Below are 24,559 nucleotides of genomic sequence, written 5' to 3'. Positions count from 1 at the left end.
TAACAGAATTCATAGTGGAGAGAAACCCTACAAATGCGAAGAATGTGGCAAAGCCTTTATCAAGATTGGAGACCTCAATCGACATAAACGAATTCATACAGGAGACAAACCCTACAAATGTGAAGAATGTGGCAAAGCCTTTACCTGGTGCTCAACCCTAACTCTACATAAAATAATTCATACTGGAGAGAAACCCTACAAATGTGAAGAATGTGGCAAGGCCTTTACCCAGTGCACAAAACTTACACAACATAAAAGAATTCATAGTGGAGAGAAACCGTACAAATGTGAAGAATGTGGCAAGGCCTTTACCCAGAGCACATATCTTACTGAACACAAAAGAATTCATAGTGGAGAGAAACCCTACAAATGTGAAGAATGTGGCAAAGCCTTTAACAACATTGGACATGTCCATCGACATAAACGAATTCATACAGGAGAGAAACCCTACAAATGTGAAGAATGTGGCAAAGCCTTTACCCGGTGCTCAACCCTTACTCTACACAAAAGAATTCATACTGGAGAGAAACCCTACAAATGTGAAGAATGTGGCAAAGCCTTTAACAAAATTGGACATGTCCATCGACATAAACGAATTCACACAGGAGAGAAACCCTACAAATGTGAGTTATGTAGCAAAGCCTTTACCTTGTGCTCAACCCTTACTCTACACAAAAGAATTCATAGTGGAGAGAAACCCCACAAATGTGAAGAATGTGGCAAAGCCTTTACCCACAGCACACACCTTACTGAACATAAAAGGATTCATAGTGGAGAGAAACCATTCCAATGTGAAGAATGTGGCAAAGCCTTTATCAAGAATGGAGACCTCAATCGACATAAAGAATTCATAGTGGAGAGAAACCCTACAAATGTGAGGAATGTGGCAAAGCCTTTACCCGGTGCAGAGAACTTACACAACATAAAAGAATTCATAGTGAAGAGAACCCCTACAAATGTGAAGAATGTGGCAAAGCCTTTACCCAGAGCACACACCTTACTGAACATAAAAGAATTCACAGTGGAGAGAAACCCTACAAATGTGAAGAATGTGGCAAAGCCTTTAACAAGATTGGACATGTCAATTGACATAAACGAATTCATACAGGAGAGAAACCCTACAAATGTGAGGAATGTGGCAAAGCCTTTACCTGGTGCTCAACACTTACTCTTCATAAAAGAAATCATAATGGAGAGAAGCCCTACAAATTTGAGGATTGTGGCAAAGCTTTTATCCAGTGCTCACACCTTAATCTATATGAAAGAGTTCATAACAGAAAAAAATTGTATAAATGAAAATTGTGACAGTCTTTAATAACTGCTCCAATCTTACTCATCATCAAAGAAATCATACTAGATATAAGTGAGATAAATGCAATGACTTTGGAAGTACTTTCCCAAAATATTAGCTTTAAAATGCACAACAGTACTTATACTTATATAAACAATAATAATGTAGAGTGCCAACAATATCTTGAGTTATGACAGAGATTTTATTGGACATGGGAGAACTTTCACTGAAATTAATTCTCCAATATTTTCTGAAACATTGCTCAACATCACAAAAATTTCCATAGATAGAAACCTTACAAATATAATGAATGTGAACAAATATTTATGAAAAAGGTATACCTTAGAGAACAACAAAGAACTGATACTTAAAACTCCTTTACAGATATAATAAATTTCAGAACACATTTAATCAATATTAAGTCTAAACAGATATCAGAGGACTCACAGGAAAATGTGCTGAGGCACTAACACACTTAAACATTTCTTTAAACCAGGTTGTTGAGTATAGAGAATAACTCTGTTAAAATAGTTAGATAAATTATTTTTATGTCAGTTTTAAAAACACAAGAGTTTTTCAAAATTATAATGATGTGTAAAATATACTTTCTCATCAGGGGGGGATGCAAATGCAATAAAGTATAATTTTTTTTGCAACCTTTGACAAGGAAATGCTGATGTTATTCAACTTTAAAAACAGTAGATGCTATGCTTCATTTTTAGTGTGTATGTGAATGTCTATGGTTAATGATAGCTACATCACAGTTATTAGAAGTCTTTGTGTATTAAGTACATATCATTCATCTACTTTTCCATAGAAAACTAAAATCACTGAAATGTAAGATGTATGAAATGGAGAGGTGCTGTGTGGTAGACTTCTAACAAACAGTATTTCAAGTGATATATGATGTAGGTATACAGATTAATATCCTTCTCATTAAAATCAGAATAAAACAATGACAATATTACAAATAATTTGTTTTACTAATTGTGCATTCGAATAATGAAACAGTGAATTTTTAAATATTTTTAGATTACATGTAAACCTAATTTGTTTTATTAAATTAAGAAAGGTTTTTGTTGTGTCAAACGTGTTGTAGATTGAATGAACTGTTAGTTTGTTACCAACATTAACCTATTCCATGTTACTCAAAGTTGGAGGCAATGGATTGTAAAAATGTACTATTGGGTTACACAGTAAAATTAAATCATTTGTGATCTTTTTTTCAGTGGCTTCAAATTTCTAATACTTTGAAGAATAATGTTCCCACAAGTTTTATTTTTTATTACTTTTATAATTCATTGTCACTGTAATGCTTATAATAAAGTTTGTCCATGTAATGAAAAGCCATATATTTCTGAACGCTGAATGAGTACTTGTTACATTTTATGCTACGTTTTTCTTTCAACGTGCCACCTGTCTGGCCAGTTAAACAGAAATAAACACACTTTTTTTATTTATACTGAATCAAATATACAAATACATCACGTATAAGATGAACTTTGGTTGCAGTAGATTTATAGAGTAAGTAATTATGTTTGTGTGAATATGGATGTATACTTATTTTGAAAAGAAAAGTAGAAATATTGAAAAAAATAGTTAATTTAATAATTGTTCAGAATATACTAGCAAACTAGAAACTCCACAGATTCTGAGAGCAATTTTTTTTGCTTTATGTTGAATCAATTTGTTTAAAATTCTAAAGTCTCTAATTCAGAAGCTGCCCATGCCTATCTTCTGTTCTTACACGGTTATTACTCATGCTAGGCTTAATATATTATTTTATTAATTGAAAGTTTGCATTTATTGTATATTTGACCTACTCTGCAATTATAAGAATGATTTCTATAAAATTTAATTGTGGCTCCAGGTAAGAGATTGAAATGTCCAGGGTGAAAAATGTCACTGATTTTCATGTGGAGTGATGAGACCTGCAGAACAAACAACTCTCAGAATTTATCAGTGGGAATTCAGCTTCTTTCATTTCTTAATTATTTCCAGTGTTTTTTTTTTTTTTTTTTTTTTGGTCTCTTTTTATCTTCATTCCCTTCTACAAATGTATCTATGCCATTCTTTTTTCTGCCTGCACTTGGGCTACAATATTCTCACTGTTGTACTCACCTGCTGAGAGTTCACATAATACTTTAAAGGTTCTGATGAGAATTGTAGAATTAATTTAATTTGGTGAAAAACATTTAACTATAGAATTTGAGGGAATTTATTGGCTATACATGCAATATTCTGATTACTTAATTAAGATTAGAGAGATTCAGAATCCTAAGCTTAAAGTAAAAGCCTTAAGAACAAAGACAGATATACAATTCTGAATGCCAGAGGATTAAATCAAGAACTCAGTATTGTTTGCTTTGTAAAAGCAAACTGTTATTAGATCCTAACATATAATGCCATAAATATGAAAATAATTTCAATAAGTAAAGCATAAATAAGTGTGTGATGCATACAGTAAGTACTATATAAAGAAACATGAGAATCTGGCAATCTCTTAATAGAGAGTTTGGGTAAATAAAGAAGTTTGAATTTAATTTTCTATAAAGTACTTATAGTACAACATATGCATCCATCTAGAATCTACTTATGAGTGTGTATTTTCAGGGTTAGAATATAATAGAATTATTTCTGTGTATTTAAAATATTTGGAATACTATTTATCTGATATTTCCATCTAGAGAATTTATTTTACATGACTTTATCTTCCATTATTTTAGTGGGTGTAGTACACAGTGCAAGTTCTCATTTTTAGTCATCTAACTTTGACAAACGATTCGGTCATTCTCTCTAGAGGAATCTCATGGATCATAGCTGCTTTTTGATTGAAAATTTCATTAGTGATTTTGGATGCAATCCTGCTTTCTATGTTCACAGTGGCCAGAGGGGAGATGGTGAGCACCACATACATATTTAGTCTCTTTCATAACATAATCATCAGCACCAGGAAGTCCAGGCGTCTTTAGCTTCAAATAAAATTGTTAAAGCCCCTTTCATGTTCTGTGCTGCATTATTAATCTGTTGGTAAATATCAGAGTTCCCTTGTTTATGAATGACAGGTGGAATGACAAAAACAGCACTCTCACTCTGTTGCCCAGGCTAGAGTGCCATGGCATCAGCCTAGCTCACAGCAACCTCAAACTCTTGGGCTCAAGCAATCCTTCTGCCTTAGCTTCCCTAGTAGCTGGGATTACAGCCATATGCCACAATGCCCTGCTGATTTATCTATATATTTTTATTTGGCTGATTAATTTCTTTCTACTTTTAGTACAGACACAGTCTTGCTCTTGCTCAGGCTGGTTTCAAACTCCTGACATTGAGTGATCCTCCTGCCTTAGCTTCACAGAGTGCTAGGATTACAGGTGTGAGCCACTGCACCCGGTCAGCACAAACTCTTTACACCACTAACTCGTTTAAAGAATTGGCTCAAATGGAAAGATTAATTCCTTGGGTTTGGAAATCTCTTGTGCGAACCATTATATCTCCGTGTAAATTTTTAAAGTTCACCACTTAGTGCAGGGATTAAATGTGTCAGAAACCCTAGCTAAATGAGTCCACGGACCCACCAGTAAAAATTGATGGCACAAATGATGGGACAGGAAACTTGGTTTGATATTAATGCTTAACTAAAATATGATGATCAAGCTATTTCTCAAATTCAACAGTGCTGTATTAAAGAATGGAAAAAGATAGCTTCTCTTAGACTGTAGCTTCCTGTATAAATGTTAAACAAAATGTTAATGAAACTCATGTAGATTTTATTGCTAGATTGTAAGAAACATATAGTGCAAGAAATGGTTAGTCCTCCTAATTTAAGAAATATGGTTTGACATATATTGGCTTTTAATAATGTTAAATCTAAATGCCAGCGGCTTTATGCCCAGCAAAATTAAAGTGCATGGTGCCACCGCTGCCATGGCTGCTGAGCCACCAATGCTGTGGCTGTGCTTAGCCAGGCAGCCCAGCACCAGCTCCGCACCACCGTACCCCAATGGCACCTTATGGAGGAAGGGGATCACCTGGCTGCTGAAAAAACTTTCAAGAATTTGCCATTATTTGTCCTTGTGCAACAGGCACATTAATATTAATAATTTGGTCATATTTTTGTTACATGAAAAGGAGTATTAATGCATTTAGGTGTAATTGATTCAGCTTATTCGAAAGAAATTTCAGTTATCAAGGAAAATAGCTCCCTATCCCACAATTTCCATCTGAAGATGGGATCCAAAGTGCAGTGAGCACCTACCTTTAAGTTGCAAAATTATCTCTTCCTGTATTAACTTCAGAAGCTTGTTTTTTTATTGGAATTTAACCAATTATCCAAAAAAGAGAGTCTCACTAATTACCCAGTAAGTTTATGGTGCACTGTTTAGGACAAATAGGGCTGTCTAGACTTCTTTCTTCAAAGCTAATTATTATTCATCTAGATAACATTTATGTAAAAGTTAGGATATGCTTAGTTATGTACAGGAACAACTTTATGTGTCCCTTTGCAATCTCTCAGTGGATTGGCACTGTGCACATCACATTGTGATTTGAGTAATAAAAGGGTTTCTTTTAATTCTCTTTTACCTTTGTGGAGTGGTTTTCTTAGTTTGATACTCTTTACTATTAATACTTCCTGAACACTTTCCAGAATTAAAACTGCAACATAAACATAAAATGTGCCCATGACTTCTAAATTAGAAGGGCTTTGAACACTAGATTCCTTCTTGAGCTTCCAGTCTGTAACCAGCAAGTCTGCAGCAGAGAGCTTCACTGTCCCCACATCTGAACACAGTGAGTTCTCTAGACCTCTTTGGTGTCTACTGTCCCTCCGGAGTATAGTTAGACCAGATTCCCGTGAATACACTCTCATAGGATAATAATTAGTAGTTCTATCCTTTCTGTAAATGCATCTCACATCTTTAGAACTTATATGGATTCAGATACCATCGGCCTCAAACACAAATGGGAACAACATTATGCGCACTGAATTGGACACATAAACTCCCTTTCTGCCTTCAATTCTTGCCCAAATGCAAGGAAATGGGCAGTGAGCCCTACTGAATTCATGCCTCTCTAGAGACCTAAATCTGCAGCTCTGAACTCTGAATCCAAGGTCTGAGTTTCCTCAGGATGCATTAGAGCAGCTTCCAAAGAGGAATTTCTCTTCCTGTTTTCCTTCCCTCTCTGTAAAAGCGAAGAATACACAAATTTGATCCAAACTAAACCTGGCCTCAACCTGGAATTTGCAAGACAGGGACACGCTTTGGACTGAGGATGGATCAAAATATCCGGGGAGAAATATGCTGCAGTGTAAGAGATCAACATGGACTGGTAATCGGACATTGAAAAGACCTATTAGGGATAAGTGTAAACAATCTTCCAGATCTTGTGTAGTGTCATATTATAGTTGCATGAGAAGAAAAGAAAGGCTGGCACCACATCTAAATGTTTCTGTAAATTATTGAACACTTATTACTCACCTTTTCTTGTATAATGAGGATTAAATCACACAATGTAAAGGCTTCTTCACAGTGAAACAAACCATACTTCTGAGCACATAGCACATGCTCAGTAGACATTGCATTATGCTGCTCTTCATATGGATATTAAGTATATGTTGTGATGAGTGTTGGGCAAAAGGCAGTATGCATGCTGTGCTTGCTGTCTCTACTGAGTGCTACCAATAATGGATCTATGTTGAGCAACATCAGCACTAAAAGGGACATGGCTAAGAACCCAATTAATGTGCCCCTTCCACACCAGCAGACCACAATTCTTAGAGTGAGGCCTACAGTACCACATGATTTATATTCACATTGATGTTTCAGACACAAATTTAAGGTAATTACGTTTCAGCTAGGCTTTCAATTAGGATAACCTGGCTAGATTGAAGAAACACCATCACCTGCCTGTTGGGCTGGATGGGAACATCCATGTGGTTTTAATTGTGCCCCAACTAATTCTAATTTGATAACAGGTCAAGCATTAGGATTCCTGCATATATTCATGAGAATTGGGTTTAGCCTTTGTTGTAGAGGAAAGTCACAGGTTCTGCTCTCTTGGGCTTGTTAGAGGCAGATCACTGTGGTCAGATTCCCATTCCTGTAGCAGAAACTCCTGGCACCTGTAGCAGGGGAAGGTAACCAGAATAAAAAACAGAAGAACCTCACATTTCCGTCTCCATGAATGAGCTGATCATAGCTGACTCTTTACTGTGAGCAAGAGTAATTGAGTGTAGCCCTTCTGCATTTTATGTTCCTCCTGCTTGTGAATGTGGTGGAAACAAGGGATGAAATGTGCTCACTGCTTTAAGTGCAGTCTCAACATTTACTTCTAATTGTTCTACAAAATCTCAGCTGAAAAGAAATTTCAGAGTAGAAGAAGAGGAAGAAGAAATGGCTGGTTTTCAGGTAAGTGTGTCCCAGATTAGAGGTTGTGTCCACTGTTTCTCCTAGAAAGTCATGTAGAACTTCAGTTCTTTGAACTTGTAAACCTTTAATTTTTACTTCTGTTGTGTATGCCTAAGAAGTTTGTAAGTACATTTTTTTTTCTTACTTCTTATGATAGTCAAGAAGCTCTGGAAAATCCTTCCTTCCTATATAACAGAGCCTGCTCTACATTCTCGCCCAGAAGCTTCCTAATACAATAACCAAATTTTATAAGAACTGTATGATATGTAATATGAAAATGTGCCCATTGTGACAGGTCAAGATAGAATAGTGTGGATGTCTGAAATTCCTGTTGGGCATTGGATATAGTCTTTGAATTTGAGTGAAGAGGGGAAACATGTACTCTCAAAGATTTATCTGGTTGCTTTATCAGCTATAAATAAAATATCATTAGGAGAATTCAGGAAGAGGATAGCATTGATTGTGTAGGATAACCAGAAAATTATGGAAAATAAAGAAAATAGAAGACTTGCTCTGTGTGATGCTAAAGTATTTACATACATTATTAAAGACAACAAAACATGGGAAACATCTGTGTCTGAAATTTGCATACAACTGATGATTTTTCATGGTTACATATTGTTGGCCACTACTATCCCAGCAGTTATTTTGTATTCTACTCTTTGCAATGATGCCTAACAACAATTTGTCCCACTAAAATGATATTAATTACACTTACTTGCTTAAGATGCTCTCTGAGAGATTGTTCCCATATAAAGTTAATTGTTTTTTTCTCTTTATCATTAAGTATCTCATGGAGATTTACTGAGTGATGTGCAGGAAGGATCATATTTAATCTGGAAGCTCCCCTTTCTTCTTATAGCTTGCTTTGAAAAATGAGGGCTATCATCTTTGTTCTGTTCTGATGAACTGAGATAAATTCTACCTTTTACTGGATGTTGACAACATACTCTCCTTAGGCAAGAAGCATTGATATCAGTAGTTATATCATGTGACATGCAGAGATTCAGACCCCACCCCAGATCTCCTGAATCAGAATCTGTATTTTAACAAAATCTCTAGTTCTTCATTGTACTCGTAAAAATTAGGTGATACCTTCTAACTCACTATGTTTCTCTATGTGAGAAATATGCACAATTTATCAATGTTTTGTAAACATAAGACCCATAAATTTATATTACTGTTGTAAGGCTCTTAATTTTGTATTCAGTGATTTATCATCCAAAGCATAATCATATGCACACTTTTTCATACATCCTTTGTGATCCTCATTCCAGCGGATAAGAGAATATGTTCAAGAATATCAATGTGCTAAAAATTATCTTATTGGACAATTGCAGTCACTCATATGTCAGAAACAGTTCTCATAACTCATTTCGCTTGCAGTCAAATTAAGAACTCTCTCTATGACCACTTGGGAAATATGTGTCTTTTTACAGGAGCTGGTGACATTCAGGGATGTGGCTGTAGAATTCTCTCCAGAAGAGTGGGCATGCCTTGACAATGCTCAGCGGAATTTGTATAGGGATGTGATGTTAGAGAACTATGGAAACCTGGTCTCCCTTGGTGAGGATCACTTATGTACAGAATTCCTGTTTCACATTAAGGCTATTATTATTTTATTGGTAGTTTCTTAAAGGTTTCTACTTTACATGAATGAATTTTATTTTTTTTATTTTTATTTTAGTGTATTATGGGGGTACAAGTGTTAAGGTTACTTATATTGCCCATGACCCCTTCCCCCTTGAGTAAGAGCTTCAAGCATGTCCATCCCCCAAACATTGCACATCTTACTCCTTGCGGTTGTATACACCCATCCCCTCCTCCTCCCTCCCATCCTCCTGACACCTGATAAATGTTACTCATATGTGTCCCCTTAGGTGTTGATCTGTTAATACTAATTTGCTGGTGAGTATATGTGGTGCTGGTTTTTCCATTCTTGAGATACTTCACTTAGTAGAATGGGTTCCAGCTGTATCCAGGAATATATGAGAGGTGCTATATCACCATTGTTTCTTAAAGCTGAGTAGTATCCCATGGTATACATATACCACATTTTATTAATCCACTCATGAATTAATGGGCTCTTGGGTTCTTTCCATAGCTTCACAATTGTGAATTGTGCTGCTATAAACATTGGAGTGCAGATGTCTTTTTCATAAAGTGACTTTTGATCTTATGGGTACATGCCCAGTAGTGGGATTGCTGGATCAAATGGTAGATCTACTTGTATCTCTTTGAGGTATCTCCATATTGCTTTCTACAGAGGCTGAACCAGTTTGCAGTCCCAATAGCAGTGTAGAAGTGTTCCTATCTCTCCACATCTGTGCCAATATTTATTGTTAGGGGACTTTTTACTGGAAGGTCATTCTTACTGGAGATAAGTGATATCTCATTGCAGTATGTTCAACATCTCTGATCATCAGGGAAATGCAAATTATTTTATTCTTTCTGTATTTTTAATTTCTGATCTGTTCTATGTCTATTTTGTATAATATTAGAATCCAAGGTTCAGAATAACATGGCAGCATTTCAATTCCTCTACATTCTCAACATATGTATGTATGTATGTATGTATGTGTATATATATTTACTTATTTAAAAGTTCTCAATGTAATCAAAAAGTCCCCAAACAGCAAATGCTGGCATGGATGCAGAGACAGAGGAACACTCCTACACTGCTGGTGGGACTGCAAACTAGTTCAACCTCTGTGGAAAGCAACATGAATGAATTTTATATCCGTGCTTTTAAAGAAAATTTGAAGATTTTGGTGCATAAAATAAAATCATTAGATGTCTCATGTTATCTTGAAACTTTCCCTTTTTTCGGATTTCACACTAGATCAGCTGATCACATGTCTGGAGCAAAGGATAGAGCCCTGGATTATGAAGAAAGAGGAACCAACAGCAAAATATCCAGGTAGGTGAGATTCAGCAAAGCACATAACAAATGTTAGAGAGGTAAATCTCAAAGAGGAAGGCAGATATTAAAAAGTGGCTTGGAATATTCTGTTCAGTTGGAAATGATTTTTAGAAGCCTGTGTATGTTACTCTTTATCTTCCAGAAGGACATCTGTTGTCCCAGGCTCTTGAACTCTCTAAGAATTCTACCCATGAAGTGATCATCCTTAGAAGTCAGTGAGAGCCATACTTCTTTTGATGGCTTATAAGGGACTACATTATATATCAGCATTTCTATTGGTTAGGACTTATGGGACTATCTGTGCCTATTTTGAAGACCACTACATTAAACCATCTTTTGACAGGGTTTTGCTCTCCTGCCATTTCTTGACTACAGTGGCTGATCATAGCTCACTGCAAACTCAAATTCTGGGCTCCAGGGATCCTAAAACCTCTGTCTTCCAAGTAGCTAGAACTATGGGCATGAGCTACCATGGCCAGCCATTATTTTTCATTATTATTATTATCTGGTAAAAATGGAATCTCCTTATGTTGCTAGGGCTGGTATAAAATCCTGACCTCAAGTGATCCTTCTTGCTTGGCCTCCAAAAGTGCTGGGATTATACATGTGATCCTCCATGCCCAGCTCCCTGTTTTTTGTTGTTTTTTTTTTTTTTTTTTGAGACAGAGTCTCACTTGGTTGCCCAGGCTAGAGTGAGTGCCGTGGCATCAGACTAGCTCACAGCAACCTCAAACTCCTGGGCTCAAGCAATTCTCCTGCCTCAGCCTCCTGAGTAGCTGGGACTACAGGCAGGCGCCACCATGCCCGGCTAATTTTTTCTGTATATATTAGTTGGCCAATTATTTTTTTTCCTATTTATAGTAGAGACGGGGTCTCGCTCTTGCTCAGGTTGGTTTCGAACTCCTGAACTCAAACGATCCGCCCGCCTCGGCCTCCCAGAGAGCTAGGATTACAGGCATGAGCCACCGCGCCCGGCCTCAGCTCCCTGTTTTAAGTTCCTTTTGATGTGTCATTTCTGAAATATGTAAAGGGGAATAGTGGAGATATTTGGATTTGTTTCTGTAATACCAGAAACCTTAGGGACAGATAGTCATATTTTCTGCTTCATGATTTCCAATTCTAAGTTTTCAGAGGCAAGTCTACAGAAAGTGAGGCTCACTACTTTTGTACAAATGCATAGCCTCTGCCTAAATGTAAGAAAATCTAATGTTATTTCACTTCTAAGTAATCTTTTTCTAGTATAAATAAGAGTAAATTTTCAACTTTCTTATAGCCAAATACCAAAACTATAATATAGTTTATTTTGCACTCTCACCCTATAGAATTCCAAAATAATCTGTTTCATTCAGTGCTTCACATACATGAATATATTTATATTCCCAATTGATTCACAATATTTTGATAACTTATATTCCATAATTTCCCTCTGTTTAGTAGCATCAGAATTGTGTCATTCATATGTGTGTATGTGTGCATATATTTCTGTGTATGGGGTGTTTAATGGGTGGAAGTTTCCACAAATAAGAACTGTATAACTGTGTATATTTATTGTACACACTGTAGTGATCAGATGTGTGTACAATGGTAAAACAATATAATAAAGGGCATAAATTATTCCATCATCTCACATATTTACCATTTAATTATACTGAGAAAATTTATTAATAGAGAGGTCTATGGTCTTAACAAATTTTAAGCATATAAAACATTATTAATAACCCTAATCATGTTGCCATACAATAGATCTCCAAGATCTGTTCATCTTATAACTAAAAGATTTTACCCTTAAACATCTCCTCATTTTTTCTGACTCTACACCCTGGAAACCACTGTTGTACTCTTTATTTTTGTAAATTCAACTTTTTAAAACTAATTATCCATAGCAATATTCATCTTTCTGGGAATGGCTGATTTTACTTAGCATAATGCCTCCTACGTCCATCCATGTTGTTGAAATGGCAGGATATTTATCATTTTCATCGCTTAGTAATAGTATATGGTATGTGTTTGTACAATCATTTTTTAGTCTATTCATCATAAGCAGGCATTTAGTTTGTTTCTATTTTCTTGGCAAATGTGCATAATGCTGCGATATATATGGAGGTGCAGAATCTTCTTAAGATACTAATTTTTCATGGTTATACTCATAGGTAGAAATGGTGAATGACAAGGCAGTTGTATTATTTACATTTTTTAACAAATCTCTATGGTGACACTGTCCATTTACAATCAATAACAGTGTACAGGGATTGCTTTCTTGCACACTCTTGTCCACACTTGTTATGTCTCTTCTTTTGGACATTAGCCATTTTAACAGTTGTGAGGTGATACCTTATCATAGTTTTCATTTGTGTTTACATGATGTTTTGGTAATGCTGAGTTACTCTTGGTGTTTCCTGTTGTAAACTGGTATGTTTTCTTTGAAAAAAATCTACATCAACTTTTGCTTATTTTGAAGTGGGTGATGACATTGTTTTGCATTTGAAAAATATGAGTTTTCTATGTATTTTGGGTGTTAACATATTATGCAATATAAAATTTGAAAATATTTTCTTCTGTCCTATATATTTTCTTATTTTGTTTTTTTCCTTGCTGTGCAGAGGATTTTAAGTTTGATGCAGCCAAAATTGTTCAGATTTTGTTCTAGTGCTTATTTTATCATATACAAAAAAATAAAATTGCAAGTCTTATGTCAGGTTTTCCCATATTTCTTCTTTTCATTTATACTTTTTTTTTTTTTTACAAACATTACAGTTTTATGTATTCCATTTAAAATCTTTATTATATCTGGAGTTAGTTTGGGGTATCATGTAAGAAAAAATAGTTTGCTTTTATTCATTTGTTTTTGGGTATCCAGTTTTCCAGCACCAAGCATTGAAGAGCCATACTTTCTGCATCATGCATTCCTAAAGCCTAGATAAATATTAGTTGACCTTATATGTTTCGGTTTATTTCTGAGCTCTCCATTCTCTTCCATTGTTATTTGTGTCGGTTTTTATGTGCATATTTTGCTGTTTTTATTACTCTCACCTTAAAATGTACTTTGAAATCAGAAAGTGTGATGCTGGAACCTTTTTTCTTCTTTTGCATTATTGTTTAGGGCTCATCAATGGTATTTGTGATATCATACAAATATTAGGATTTTTTGGTTATTACTGTCAAGTAATGCCTCTGAAATTTTGATAGGGAGTACATTGAACGTATACATTGTTTGGGAAAATATCTTCCTATTTTCTCATGTCATCTTCAATTTCTTTTATTAATATCTTATAGTACTCAGTGTGAAGGGTTTTTTTAAACAACTTTGGTTAAATATATTTCTTAGGAATCTATTATCATGATGGTATTTTACATGAGAGTGTTTGTTTTCCTTTTTTATTTTCTACTTTATTAGTGTGTAGAAAAGCAACTGATATCTGTATGTAAATTTTACATCCTGTGACTTAACTGAGAAGTTTTATTACTTTTAAAGCTTTCTTCCTATCTTCTTTATGGTTTTTGACATATAAGATAATGTCATCTGCAAATAGTGTAATTTTTACTTTTTTCTTTCTAACATGAGTGGATTCTTGTCATGTTCTTGCCTAATTTTTGTACTTACGTCTTGTAGTGTTATTATAGTATAGAAGCATTAAGAGAAGTTGACCATTATTTTTATATTGGTATCTGTGCATGTGAAGAATTAAATACATTTCCCAGATTTTATAAACTGGTTTTGGAGGGTAAAGATTTTTTTTTTTTTGAGTACTAGGGCTAAAGGTCTCTCCACTAGGTTTTCAATGAAGAGTTGCTGTAGCTAGGTTACAAGACTGTCCCTTGCTCTGCAGTGGAGTCTGCATCTGGTGGGCCAGTTCCAAAGGGCTTGGGTGGTTTTCAATCCTCTCTTGTTGCTGGGTATACTGGTTACCTTCAGGATTTTGATGTGTATGACACATACTAGGGCATGGTTGTGCATTTCAGTTTGCATATTTTGGGGCTAAAACCATATGTGTGGGTGGGTGTGGCTCCCAAGGAGTACCTTGGAAGAGTCCCTGCAGGTCACTGTGTGGATCTATGCACTGAAAGAACTAGACATGGACTATAGTTTAGACTGCTGTAGCAGAGTCACAGTTCTGCTTTACAGATGATAGCAAGACCAAGTTATTCAGGTCTGCTTCAATGGCTGCATATATGCCTGTCTCTACCAAAGTCTCTGGATGAGCAGCACCACTCCAACTTTGTCACAGGGAACCATTGGAGACTCTGTGTATCCAAGATGGTTGACCCATGTTGCAGTCTGTATTCAGGACAATGGGTCCTTAAGTTTGTCAGCTGGATGAGAGCCTGAATACTCAAAATGACCCTCCCAGATCTATGGTTCCACTAGAGTTTAATGACCTTCCATATCAGCCCTCAAATTCAGATAATTGTAATTGTCCTTCAATGGCTGCCAAATTTTTGTTGTTCTTTGGGAAAACAAAAACAACTGGATCCTTCCCCTCCCACCATATAGCTGATTTGCTCTCCTAATGTATTTTAAATTTGTGATCTATTATATTTCAATTTTTATAATTTTTAGAATCAAAGATTCAGAATAACATAGTAGCGTTTCAATTTGTCTACATTCTCACCATATGTATGTATTTGCATATGCTTTTATTTACTTAAAAGTTCTCAATGTAATGGGTGTGGGGTGATATATCATTGTGATTTTGTTTTGCATTTCTCTAAAGATTAACAATTTTTATAATGCTTTCAAAATATATTTGGCCATAAGTATATGTTCTTTGCAGAAATGCCAGATCAATCTATTGTCCATTTGTTAGTAACGTTATTCACCTTTGTTTTTGAATTTTTATCATTTTTTACTGATTCATGATGTTAACTTCTATCAAATATGTGATTTGCATCTATTTTTAACCCATTTTTTAGGAGGCCTTTTTACTCCACTAAGTTTTTCCTTTGTGCATAAAATTTGAATTTGTATACAATCCCATTTTTTTGTCTTCCTTTTTCTTGATTATGCATTTGATGTTACATCTACTAAAACAGTGCCAGGACCAATATCATGATGTTTTTCTTATATTTTCTCTCAGAGTTTTATACATGTATTTCTTATGTTTTAGTATTTAATTTATTAAAGATACATTCTATATTCTATATAGTGAAGGTACCAACATCATTTTTTTTTTCTATCAGAAATATTCAGTTTTCTACAACATTTGTTGAAGTGACTGTTCTTTTTCATTGCATGGTCATTGTAATCTTGAGGAACCTAACTTTGGTCATGGACAAAAAGGTTTATTTCTGAGTTCTCCATTCTATTATCTCATCTCATTATTTGTCTTTGGGCCAGTAACATGTTTTTTTTGTTCCTGAAGATTTTTTTTCAAATCAAGAATTGGTATGTCTCCTTGTTTGTATTTCTAAAACAGTCTGGCTATTTATTGTTCCAATATACTTTTGAATATATTTTTATATATCTTCAAATATGGTCCTAAGGTCCTACAAATGGTCCTAAGTATGATAGGATCATTATAGACATTGAATTAAATTTGTATATCACTGTGGATATTATTGACATCTTAACAGTTTTAAATCATCTGACAATTGAGCATGAATGCATTAAAGAGTGTATTTAATTTTGACATATTTTTGTATTAGACAGTTTGTGTTGTACTTTTGATTTCTAGTTCCACTTCAATTTTGTCAAAAAATATATGTTGTATGATTTTAGGTTTCTTCAACTTGATAAGACTTAAGTGTCCTAATAGCATTTATCATGTATGATTGAAACCATAGTGTACTCTGCTGCTTTTGACTGAAGACTTCTGTAAATGTCTTTTACATCTAACTAGTCTATAATGCCCATTATCTGTTTTCTTATTTATCTTTTGTCAAATTTTTGTATTCATCATAGAAATCATATATATCAGGCATAGCCTTAAATATTCATCATGAAATAATCATATATCATGCAAAGCCCTGATAAATAATATATATTTAAAAATATCTAAGCTAAAATATGTACATTACATGTTTATGATCTGTCTATGTGTATTCTGTGCCATAGATTTCTCCTAAATGACCAATTATAAAAGTCTTTGTCTCTTCTGATGGTTTTGACTTAAAGTGTATTTTATTTAATTATGGCCACAATATCCTCCTATTCTTATTTATGTAGAATTTTTTACATTACTTTCAATCATTTGACTTTTTAGAGCTAAAGGAAGGATTTCGTAGGTGGCATATACTAGGGTTCTGTTTGTTTTTTATTCATACATTCATCTTATTTTTCATTGGAGAGACTAAACCATTTACATTTAATGAAACTCCTGAAGGAAGAGTGTGCTGTTTCCATTATTCAAAAACCGAAATTGAGAATTTGAAAGAATTGCATTTAATGTGTAGACCAATCTGGACATCTTCACAACATTAGGTCTTCTTCCCTTCAAAAACAATGTATTCAAGACTGTGTTGTTTATTTTCCTATATTTGTGAATTTTTTTATGTTTCTTTTATTATTTATTTTCAGTTTCATTCCATTCTAGTCAAAAATTAATGTTAGTAAAATTTCAATTTTCTAAAATTGGTTAAGACTTGTGGCTGAACAGGTAGTTTTTTAGGAAGAACATTTTATGAGTTTATCAAGGAGATTGTGTATTCTACTATTATTCTGTAGAGTGTTTCTACTATATCTGTTAGGTCTAACTGCTATGTAGTGTTTTCAAATCTTTTGTTTTCTTATTAATAATTTGACTGGTTTTATCATTATTGAAAGTGAAATAGAATGTCAAAGTATCATATTATTTTGATGTCCATTTCTTGCTTCATTTCTGTCAATGCTTTTTAAAAATATATTTGAGCACCTTGATGTGAGATAAAGATAGATATCATATTAATGTATTATTTTCATAGGCCCTCCGTGAATGACTACTTTTTATATTTATTGCCCTTTTTGTCTCTTGTGACAGTTTTGACTTAAAGTATATTTTAAAAATTATAATGTTTTTACTTCAAAATAATGTGCCTAATATAATTTTGAACTCCACTGGTCTTAGATGCTAAATGTTTTTCTGATATATCTTGCTATATCCTGCCAGTTGTAGTCTATTGTTCTCACCAGGAATGAAGTCAAGTCGCTTTAGATGGAATATTGTTGGATTTTTTTTTACTCTTTATTTAACTGTGCCTTCTGACTGGGAACAGTAGTACATAAATATTTACATAATTTTCTCAAAGGAAGGACTTACAATTTCTCTTATGTTAATTATTTTGTATACCATTTTTCACTGTCTTTTCTTTCTTTCCTCTCCTTCTGTCCTGCATTGTGCCTCACTGATTTTTAGTGACATATTTTGTTTCTTTGCCTAGCTTTCTTTTTTCTCTATAAACATTTTTTTCTGATGTTCACTGTGAGAACTATATAAAACCTTTTGAACTTGCAACTTATGTTAAATGAATAACTTCTTCAGTTGCATATAAAAATTCTTAATCTTTACATCTGCCCTTACCTTTATGATATCGATGTCAGTAATTATGTCTTTTTATATTGTATAGAAACCAGCACATGGCAATGATCATTTTTTTATTTTGCCTTTCAAATTTTATAGCATATTTAAATATTTTGCACCATCATTATGATAATGCAGAATTTTATTCTTAATATGTGCATATTTTTCTCAGAGAGTTATGTAGTTGTCAAGGGAGGTGGAAACCAGCCTTTGGAAAGGCAACAAAAAACACATGTGTGGACATATGCCCTTAGTTTCATTCTCTTTTGAAAGGGAATCCAGGAGATGGGATTTTACTACTAAAGTGATAACTTAGTATCAGCATGGAGGAAGAGATTTGGTGGGAAAATGCATCAAAGTTTCCTTCCCTTCCTGTGGTTCTGGGTGTTTTTCTCAGTTGGGGTGCTATGAACTATAAGCAGTTATGATTTCTAAAAGAATCATAGTTGTAAGTATATTTTTAAGGTCATACATCTATGATGCAAATAAGACCATGGTATTCTATTGTGCTTTCTTGCTAATGTGCTTTGTATAGTTTTATATATTCAAATTGTGAAGTATATTCACCTGAGTCTAGTTAGTGAGATACTTTGTTATTTTCATTTCTTTCAGAACTATCTCACTATTGCACCAAAGACCTATTACCAGAGCAGGGCATAAAAGATCCCTTTCAGAAATCAATAATGAGACTATATGGAAGCTGTGGCCTTGAAAATATACACTTAAGAAGAGACTGGGAGTGTGTGGTTGAGTGTAAGAAGCAGAAAGTATGTTCTGATGGTCTTACCCAATGTTTGTCAACTTGCCACAGAAAAATCGTCCAATGTAATAAATGTAAAAAAGTCTTTAGCAAATCATCAAATCTAAATAAACACAAGACAAGACATACTGGAGAGAAAAGTTTCAAACTTAAAGAATGTAGCAAAACTTTTAACCACAGCTCTAATGTTTCTGGACATAGGAAAATTCATACCACAGAGAAATCCCACAAGTGTGAAGAATGTGGAAAACCATTTAACTGTTGCTCAAAACTTATTATACATAGGAGAATTCACACTGGAGAGAAACCCTACAAATGTGAAGAATGTGGCAAAGCCTTTACCCAGTGCGTACACCTTACTCAACATAACAGAATCCATACTGGAGAGAAACTCTACAAATGTGAAGAATGTGGCAAAGCCTTTACCTTTTACACAAAACTTACTCTACATAAAAGAATTCATAAGGGAGAGAAACCCTACAAATGTGAAGAATGTGGCAGAGCCTTTACCTGGTGCACAAACCTTACTGTACATAAAAGAATTCATACTGGAGAGAAACCCTACAAATGTGGAGAATGTGGCAAAGCCTTTAACCAGTTCTCAATGCTTACTCAACATAAAAGAATCCATACTGGAGAGAAACCTTACAAATGTGACGAATGTGAGAAAGCCTTTAACCTGTTCTCAAACCTTACTCAACATAAAAGAATTCATACTGGAGAGAAACCCTACAAATGTGAAGAATGTGGCAAAGCCTTTACCAGGTGGTCAAACCTTACTCAACATAAAAGAATTCATACTGGAGAGAAACCCTACAAATGTGAAGAATGTGGCAAAGCTTTTACCAGGTGGTCAAGCCTTATTCAACATAAAAGAATTCATACTGGAGAGAAACCCTACAAATGTGAAGAATGTGGCAAAGCCTTTAACCGGTCCTCAATCCTTACTCTAAATAAAAGAATTCATACTGGAGAGAAACCCTACAAATGTGAAGAATGTGGCAAAGCCTTTACCCAGTGCACACACCTTACTCAACATAAAAGAATCCATACTGGAAAGAAACCCTACAAATGTGAAGAATGTGGCAGAGCCTTTACCTGGTGCACAAACCTTACTGTACATAAAAGAATTCATACTGGAGAGAAACCCTACAAATGTGGAGAATGTGGCAAAGCCTTTAACCAGTTCTCAATGCTTACTCAACATAAAAGAATCCATACTGGAGAGAAACCTTACAAATGTGACGAATGTGAGAAAGCCTTTAACCTGTTCTCAAACCTTACTCAACATAAAAGAATTCATACTGGAGAGAAACCCTACAAATGTGAAGAATGTGGCAAAGCCTTTACCAGGTGGTCAAACCTTACTCAACATAAAAGAATTCATACTGGAGAGAAACCCTACAAATGTGAAGAATGTGGCAAAGCTTTTACCAGGTGGTCAAGCCTTATTCAACATAAAAGAATTCATACTGGAGAGAAACCCTACAAATGTGAAGAATGTGGCAAAGCCTTTAACCGGTCCTCAATCCTTACTCTACATAAAAGAATTCATACTGGAGAGAAACCCTACAAATGTGAAGAATGTGGCAAAGCCTTTACCCAGTGCACACACCTTACTCAACATAAAAGAATCCATACTGGAAAGAAACCCTACAAATGTGAAGAATGTGGCAAAGCCTTTACCCAGTGCACACACCTTACTCAACATAAAAGAATCCATACTGGAAAGAAACCCTACAAATATGAAGAATGTGGCAAAACCTTTCCCAGGTGGTCAAGCCTTACTCAACATAAAAGAATTCATACTGGTGAGAAACCCTAAAAATGTGAAGAATGTGGCAAAGCCTTTAACCAGTCCTCAATCCTTACTCGACATAAAAAAATTCATACTGGAGAGAAACCCTACAAATGTGAAGAATTTGGTAAAGCCTTTAACCAGTCCTCAGTCCTTACTCTACATAAAAGAATTCATACTGGAGAGAAACCCTACCAATGTGAAGAATGTTGCAAAGCCTTTACCTGGTGGTCAAGCCTTACTCAACATAAAAGAATTCATACTAGAGGTAAACCCGAAAATCTTGTAGAATGTGGCAAAGTCTTTAACCAGCTCAGACACTTCACTCTATATAAATGAATCCATACAGGAGAGAAACCATACAAATGTGGAGAATGTGGCAAAGCATTTTCCCAGTGCTTACCCTTTAATCTTCATAAAAGAATGCATAACGGAGAAAAATTTTATGAATGTGAGAATTGTGGCAAAGTCTTTAAGAACTGCTCGCATTTTATTCAACACCAAATAAATTATACTAGATAAAAGTGAGATAAATGTAATGAGTATGGAAGTGCTTTCCCTAAGTATTAGCCTTAAAATGCACAACAGTACTTATACTTAAAGTAAACAATCATAATGTAGAGTGCTGACAATACCTTTAGTTATAACAGAGATCTCACTGGACATGGGAGAACTTACACTGAAAAAGTGCTCCAATATTGTCTCCAACATTGTTCAACATCACAAAAATTTTAAGAATTAGAGACCTTACAAATATAATGAATGTGAAAAAATATTTATGCAAAGGATATACCTTAGAGAACCACAAAGAATTGATAGTTAAAATTACTCTACAGATATAATGAATTTTAGAACACATTTCATGAAGAATCAAGTCTAAACAAATATCAGAGGACTCACAGTGCAATGCACTAATGCACTAACACATTCACAAATTTCTTTAAACCAGGTTGCTGATTATAGAGTACTACCCAGTTAAAATAGTTAGTTGATTTACTTGTATGTCAGCTTTAAAAAAAGAGAGATTTTATGAGAGTTATAATTACATGTAAAATATACTTTCTGGTCAGGGTAGGGTAAAAATATAAAAGGTAAAAATTTTTTTTCCTTTTTGACAAGCAAATACTGATGTTATTCAACTTTAGATACAGTAGATGGTATGTTTTCATTCTTAGCGTGTATGTGAATGTGTGTGGTTAATGATAGCTACATCGCATTTATTAGTAGTCTTTGTGTATTCAGTAGGCATTATTCATGTACTTTTCCATGGGAAATTAAAATCACTGAAATGTAAGATTTTTGAAATCGAGAGGTACTATGGATATTTTTTATAACAAACAGTATTTCAAATGATGTATGATGTAGGTATACAGACTAATATTCTTCTCATTATAATGAGAATGAAAAAAGTAGAATATTAGAAATTACTTGTTTTAATATTGTACATTATGATAGATAATAAAAGCGAATGACATTTGGAATATTTTTAGATTACATGTAAACTTAATCTGTTTCATTAAATTAAAAGTAATTTTAATGTGTCAAACATGTTGTAGATTGAATGAAGTGTTATTTTGCACCACAATTAACCTATCCCATGTTACTCAAAGTTGGAGGTAATGGGTTGTAAAAATGTACTGTGGGGTTACACAGTAACAAGACATCACTTGTGATCCTTTTTATCAGTCTCTCTACTTTGAAGAATAATGTTCCCAAAGCTCTTTTTCATTATATGTATAATTACATTGTTACTATAATGCTTATAATAAAGATTTTGTACTTAATGAAAAGCCATACATTTCTTAACACAGAATGACTAGTTATTACATTGTATCCTACATTTTTCCTTCAACAGGCAACCTGCCTGGCCAATAAAACAGAAATAAGCATATTTTTATTTATATTGAATCAAATATACAAATACATCATGGTTAAGTTGAACTATAGTTGTAGTATATTTACAGAGTAAGTAATTATATTTGTGTGAATGTGGATGTATACCTATTTCAACAGAAAAAAAGAAATATTAGAAAAGATGGATAATTTCAAAAGTGTTGAGAATTTACTAGCAAACTAGAAACTTCAAAGATTCTGAAAGGAAATATTTTGTTCACTTTATGTTGAATTAATTGTTTAAAACCCTAAAGCTTCTAAATGGGAACCTGCCCATGCCAATCCTCTGTTCTTACATGCTTATTACTCATGCTAGGCCATCTATGTTATTTTATTATTTCAAAGTTCATTAAATACCATTTATGTGACCTGATCTGCAATTACAACAAGGATTGTTATAAAACTTCATGGTGCTCATAAAATTACCTAAAGGTGTGAGTAATTCCACATTGTAGTAATTACATTTTACTTAGTACATTCTATATTTTCATACTAATTTGGGAAGGATATTGAAAGAACATTCTGGTTACTGTTTCTTTTACTTTGGGTTATCGAACTAATTGATTTATTGACTTTATCAGGCTACTTTGTTCAGGTAAACACTCAGAAGGATATATAAATTATGGAGTTGATTTTATATTTAAATAGAAGAAATAAGTACAGGACATTGTTAGATATTTAATAGATGCTTTATAATTAGCCGTCAATATTTCTGTAGGAGAGAGCTTGTGGCTCCAGAGAAGAGATTGAAAATGTCCAGGGTAAAAAAATCACTGATTTTGAATGTAGAGTGAAGGAACTGGCAGAACAACCAACTCTTGGAATTTATAAGTGGAAATTCTGCTTCTTTCATTTCATAATTATCTCAAGTTTTTTGGCATTTTTTATCTGCATTCCCTTCTACAACTCTATCTAAGCCATTCTTCTTTACATCTGTGCTTGGGCTATAACATTCTCACTGTTGCACTCAAGCCTGGCCAGTTCACACAATACTTTAAAAGTTCTGATGAGAAGTGCAGAATTTTTTTAGTTTGGTGAACAAAAATTTTAGCTAGACAGCTTGAGGCCATTTATAGGCTATACATACAGCATTCTCATAACTTAAGTAAAATTAGAGAGGTTCAGTGTCCTAAGGTTAAAGTAAGAGCCTTAAAGGCCAAAGAAAGATAAACAATTCTGAAGTCCAGAGGAGTAAATCAAGAACTCAGCATTGTTTTCTTTTGTAAAAGCAAACTGTTACTAGATCCTAACATATAACGTCATAAATATGAAAATAATTACAATAAGTGAAGGATTAATAAGTGTGTGATGCATATCTTAAGAATTTGGCAATCTCTTAATAGGGAGTTTAGGTAAAGAGCTTTGGATTTAATTTTCTATTAATTATAGTACAACATATGCATCCATCTAGAATCTACTTTTGAGTGTGTATTTTCAGTGTTAGAATATAATGGAATGATTTCTCTGCATTGAAAATGTTTGGAATAATCTTTCTTTACCTGATATTTCAATCTTAGAGAATTTATTTTACATAACTTTATCTTCCTTTATTTTAGTAGTTGGAGTGTGCAGTACACACTTCACATTCTTAGTCATCTAACATTGGCCAATAATTTGGTCATTCTCCCTAGAGGAATCTCAGGGATCATGGCCACTTTTTGATTGAAAATTTCATCAGTGATTTTGGATGCAATCCTGTTTTTGATGCTCACAGTGGCCAGAGGTGAGACAGTGAGCACCACATACATCTTTAGTCTCTTCCATAACATAATCATCAGCACCAGGAAATCTAGGTGTCTTTAGCTTCAAATAAAATCGTTAAAGCCCCTTTCATGTTCTGTGCTGCATTATGAACCTGCTGGTAAATATCAGAGTTCCCTTGCTTACAACTGACAAATGGAATGACAAAAGCAGCACTCTCACTCTGTTGCCTGGGCTAGAGTGCCATGGCATCAGCCTAGCTCACAGCAACCTCACACTCTTGGGCTCAAGCAATC

At 34.3% G+C, this 24,559-nt stretch overlaps 1 protein-coding gene across 1 annotated transcript in view; it reads left to right on the top strand.

The window, feature by feature from the left end:
- LOC142865701 (uncharacterized) overlaps positions 1–24,559 on the top strand; it is a 97,055-nt gene that overhangs the window by 21,572 nt on the left and 50,924 nt on the right. Inside the window, exons 3-5 of the mRNA XM_075998897.1 lie at positions 15,997–16,001; positions 18,724–19,029; positions 20,131–20,476. Coding sequence (XP_075855012.1) covers positions 15,997–16,001; positions 18,724–19,029; positions 20,131–20,476 — 657 coding nt within the window. The remainder of the gene's footprint in view (positions 1–15,996; positions 16,002–18,723; positions 19,030–20,130; positions 20,477–24,559) is intronic.

Source organism: Microcebus murinus, chromosome 31 (assembly GCF_040939455.1).
Source record: "Microcebus murinus isolate Inina chromosome 31, M.murinus_Inina_mat1.0, whole genome shotgun sequence".
Taxonomy (NCBI): domain Eukaryota; kingdom Metazoa; phylum Chordata; class Mammalia; order Primates; family Cheirogaleidae; genus Microcebus; species Microcebus murinus.
This window is presented reverse-complemented; position numbering and strand designations above follow the sequence as displayed.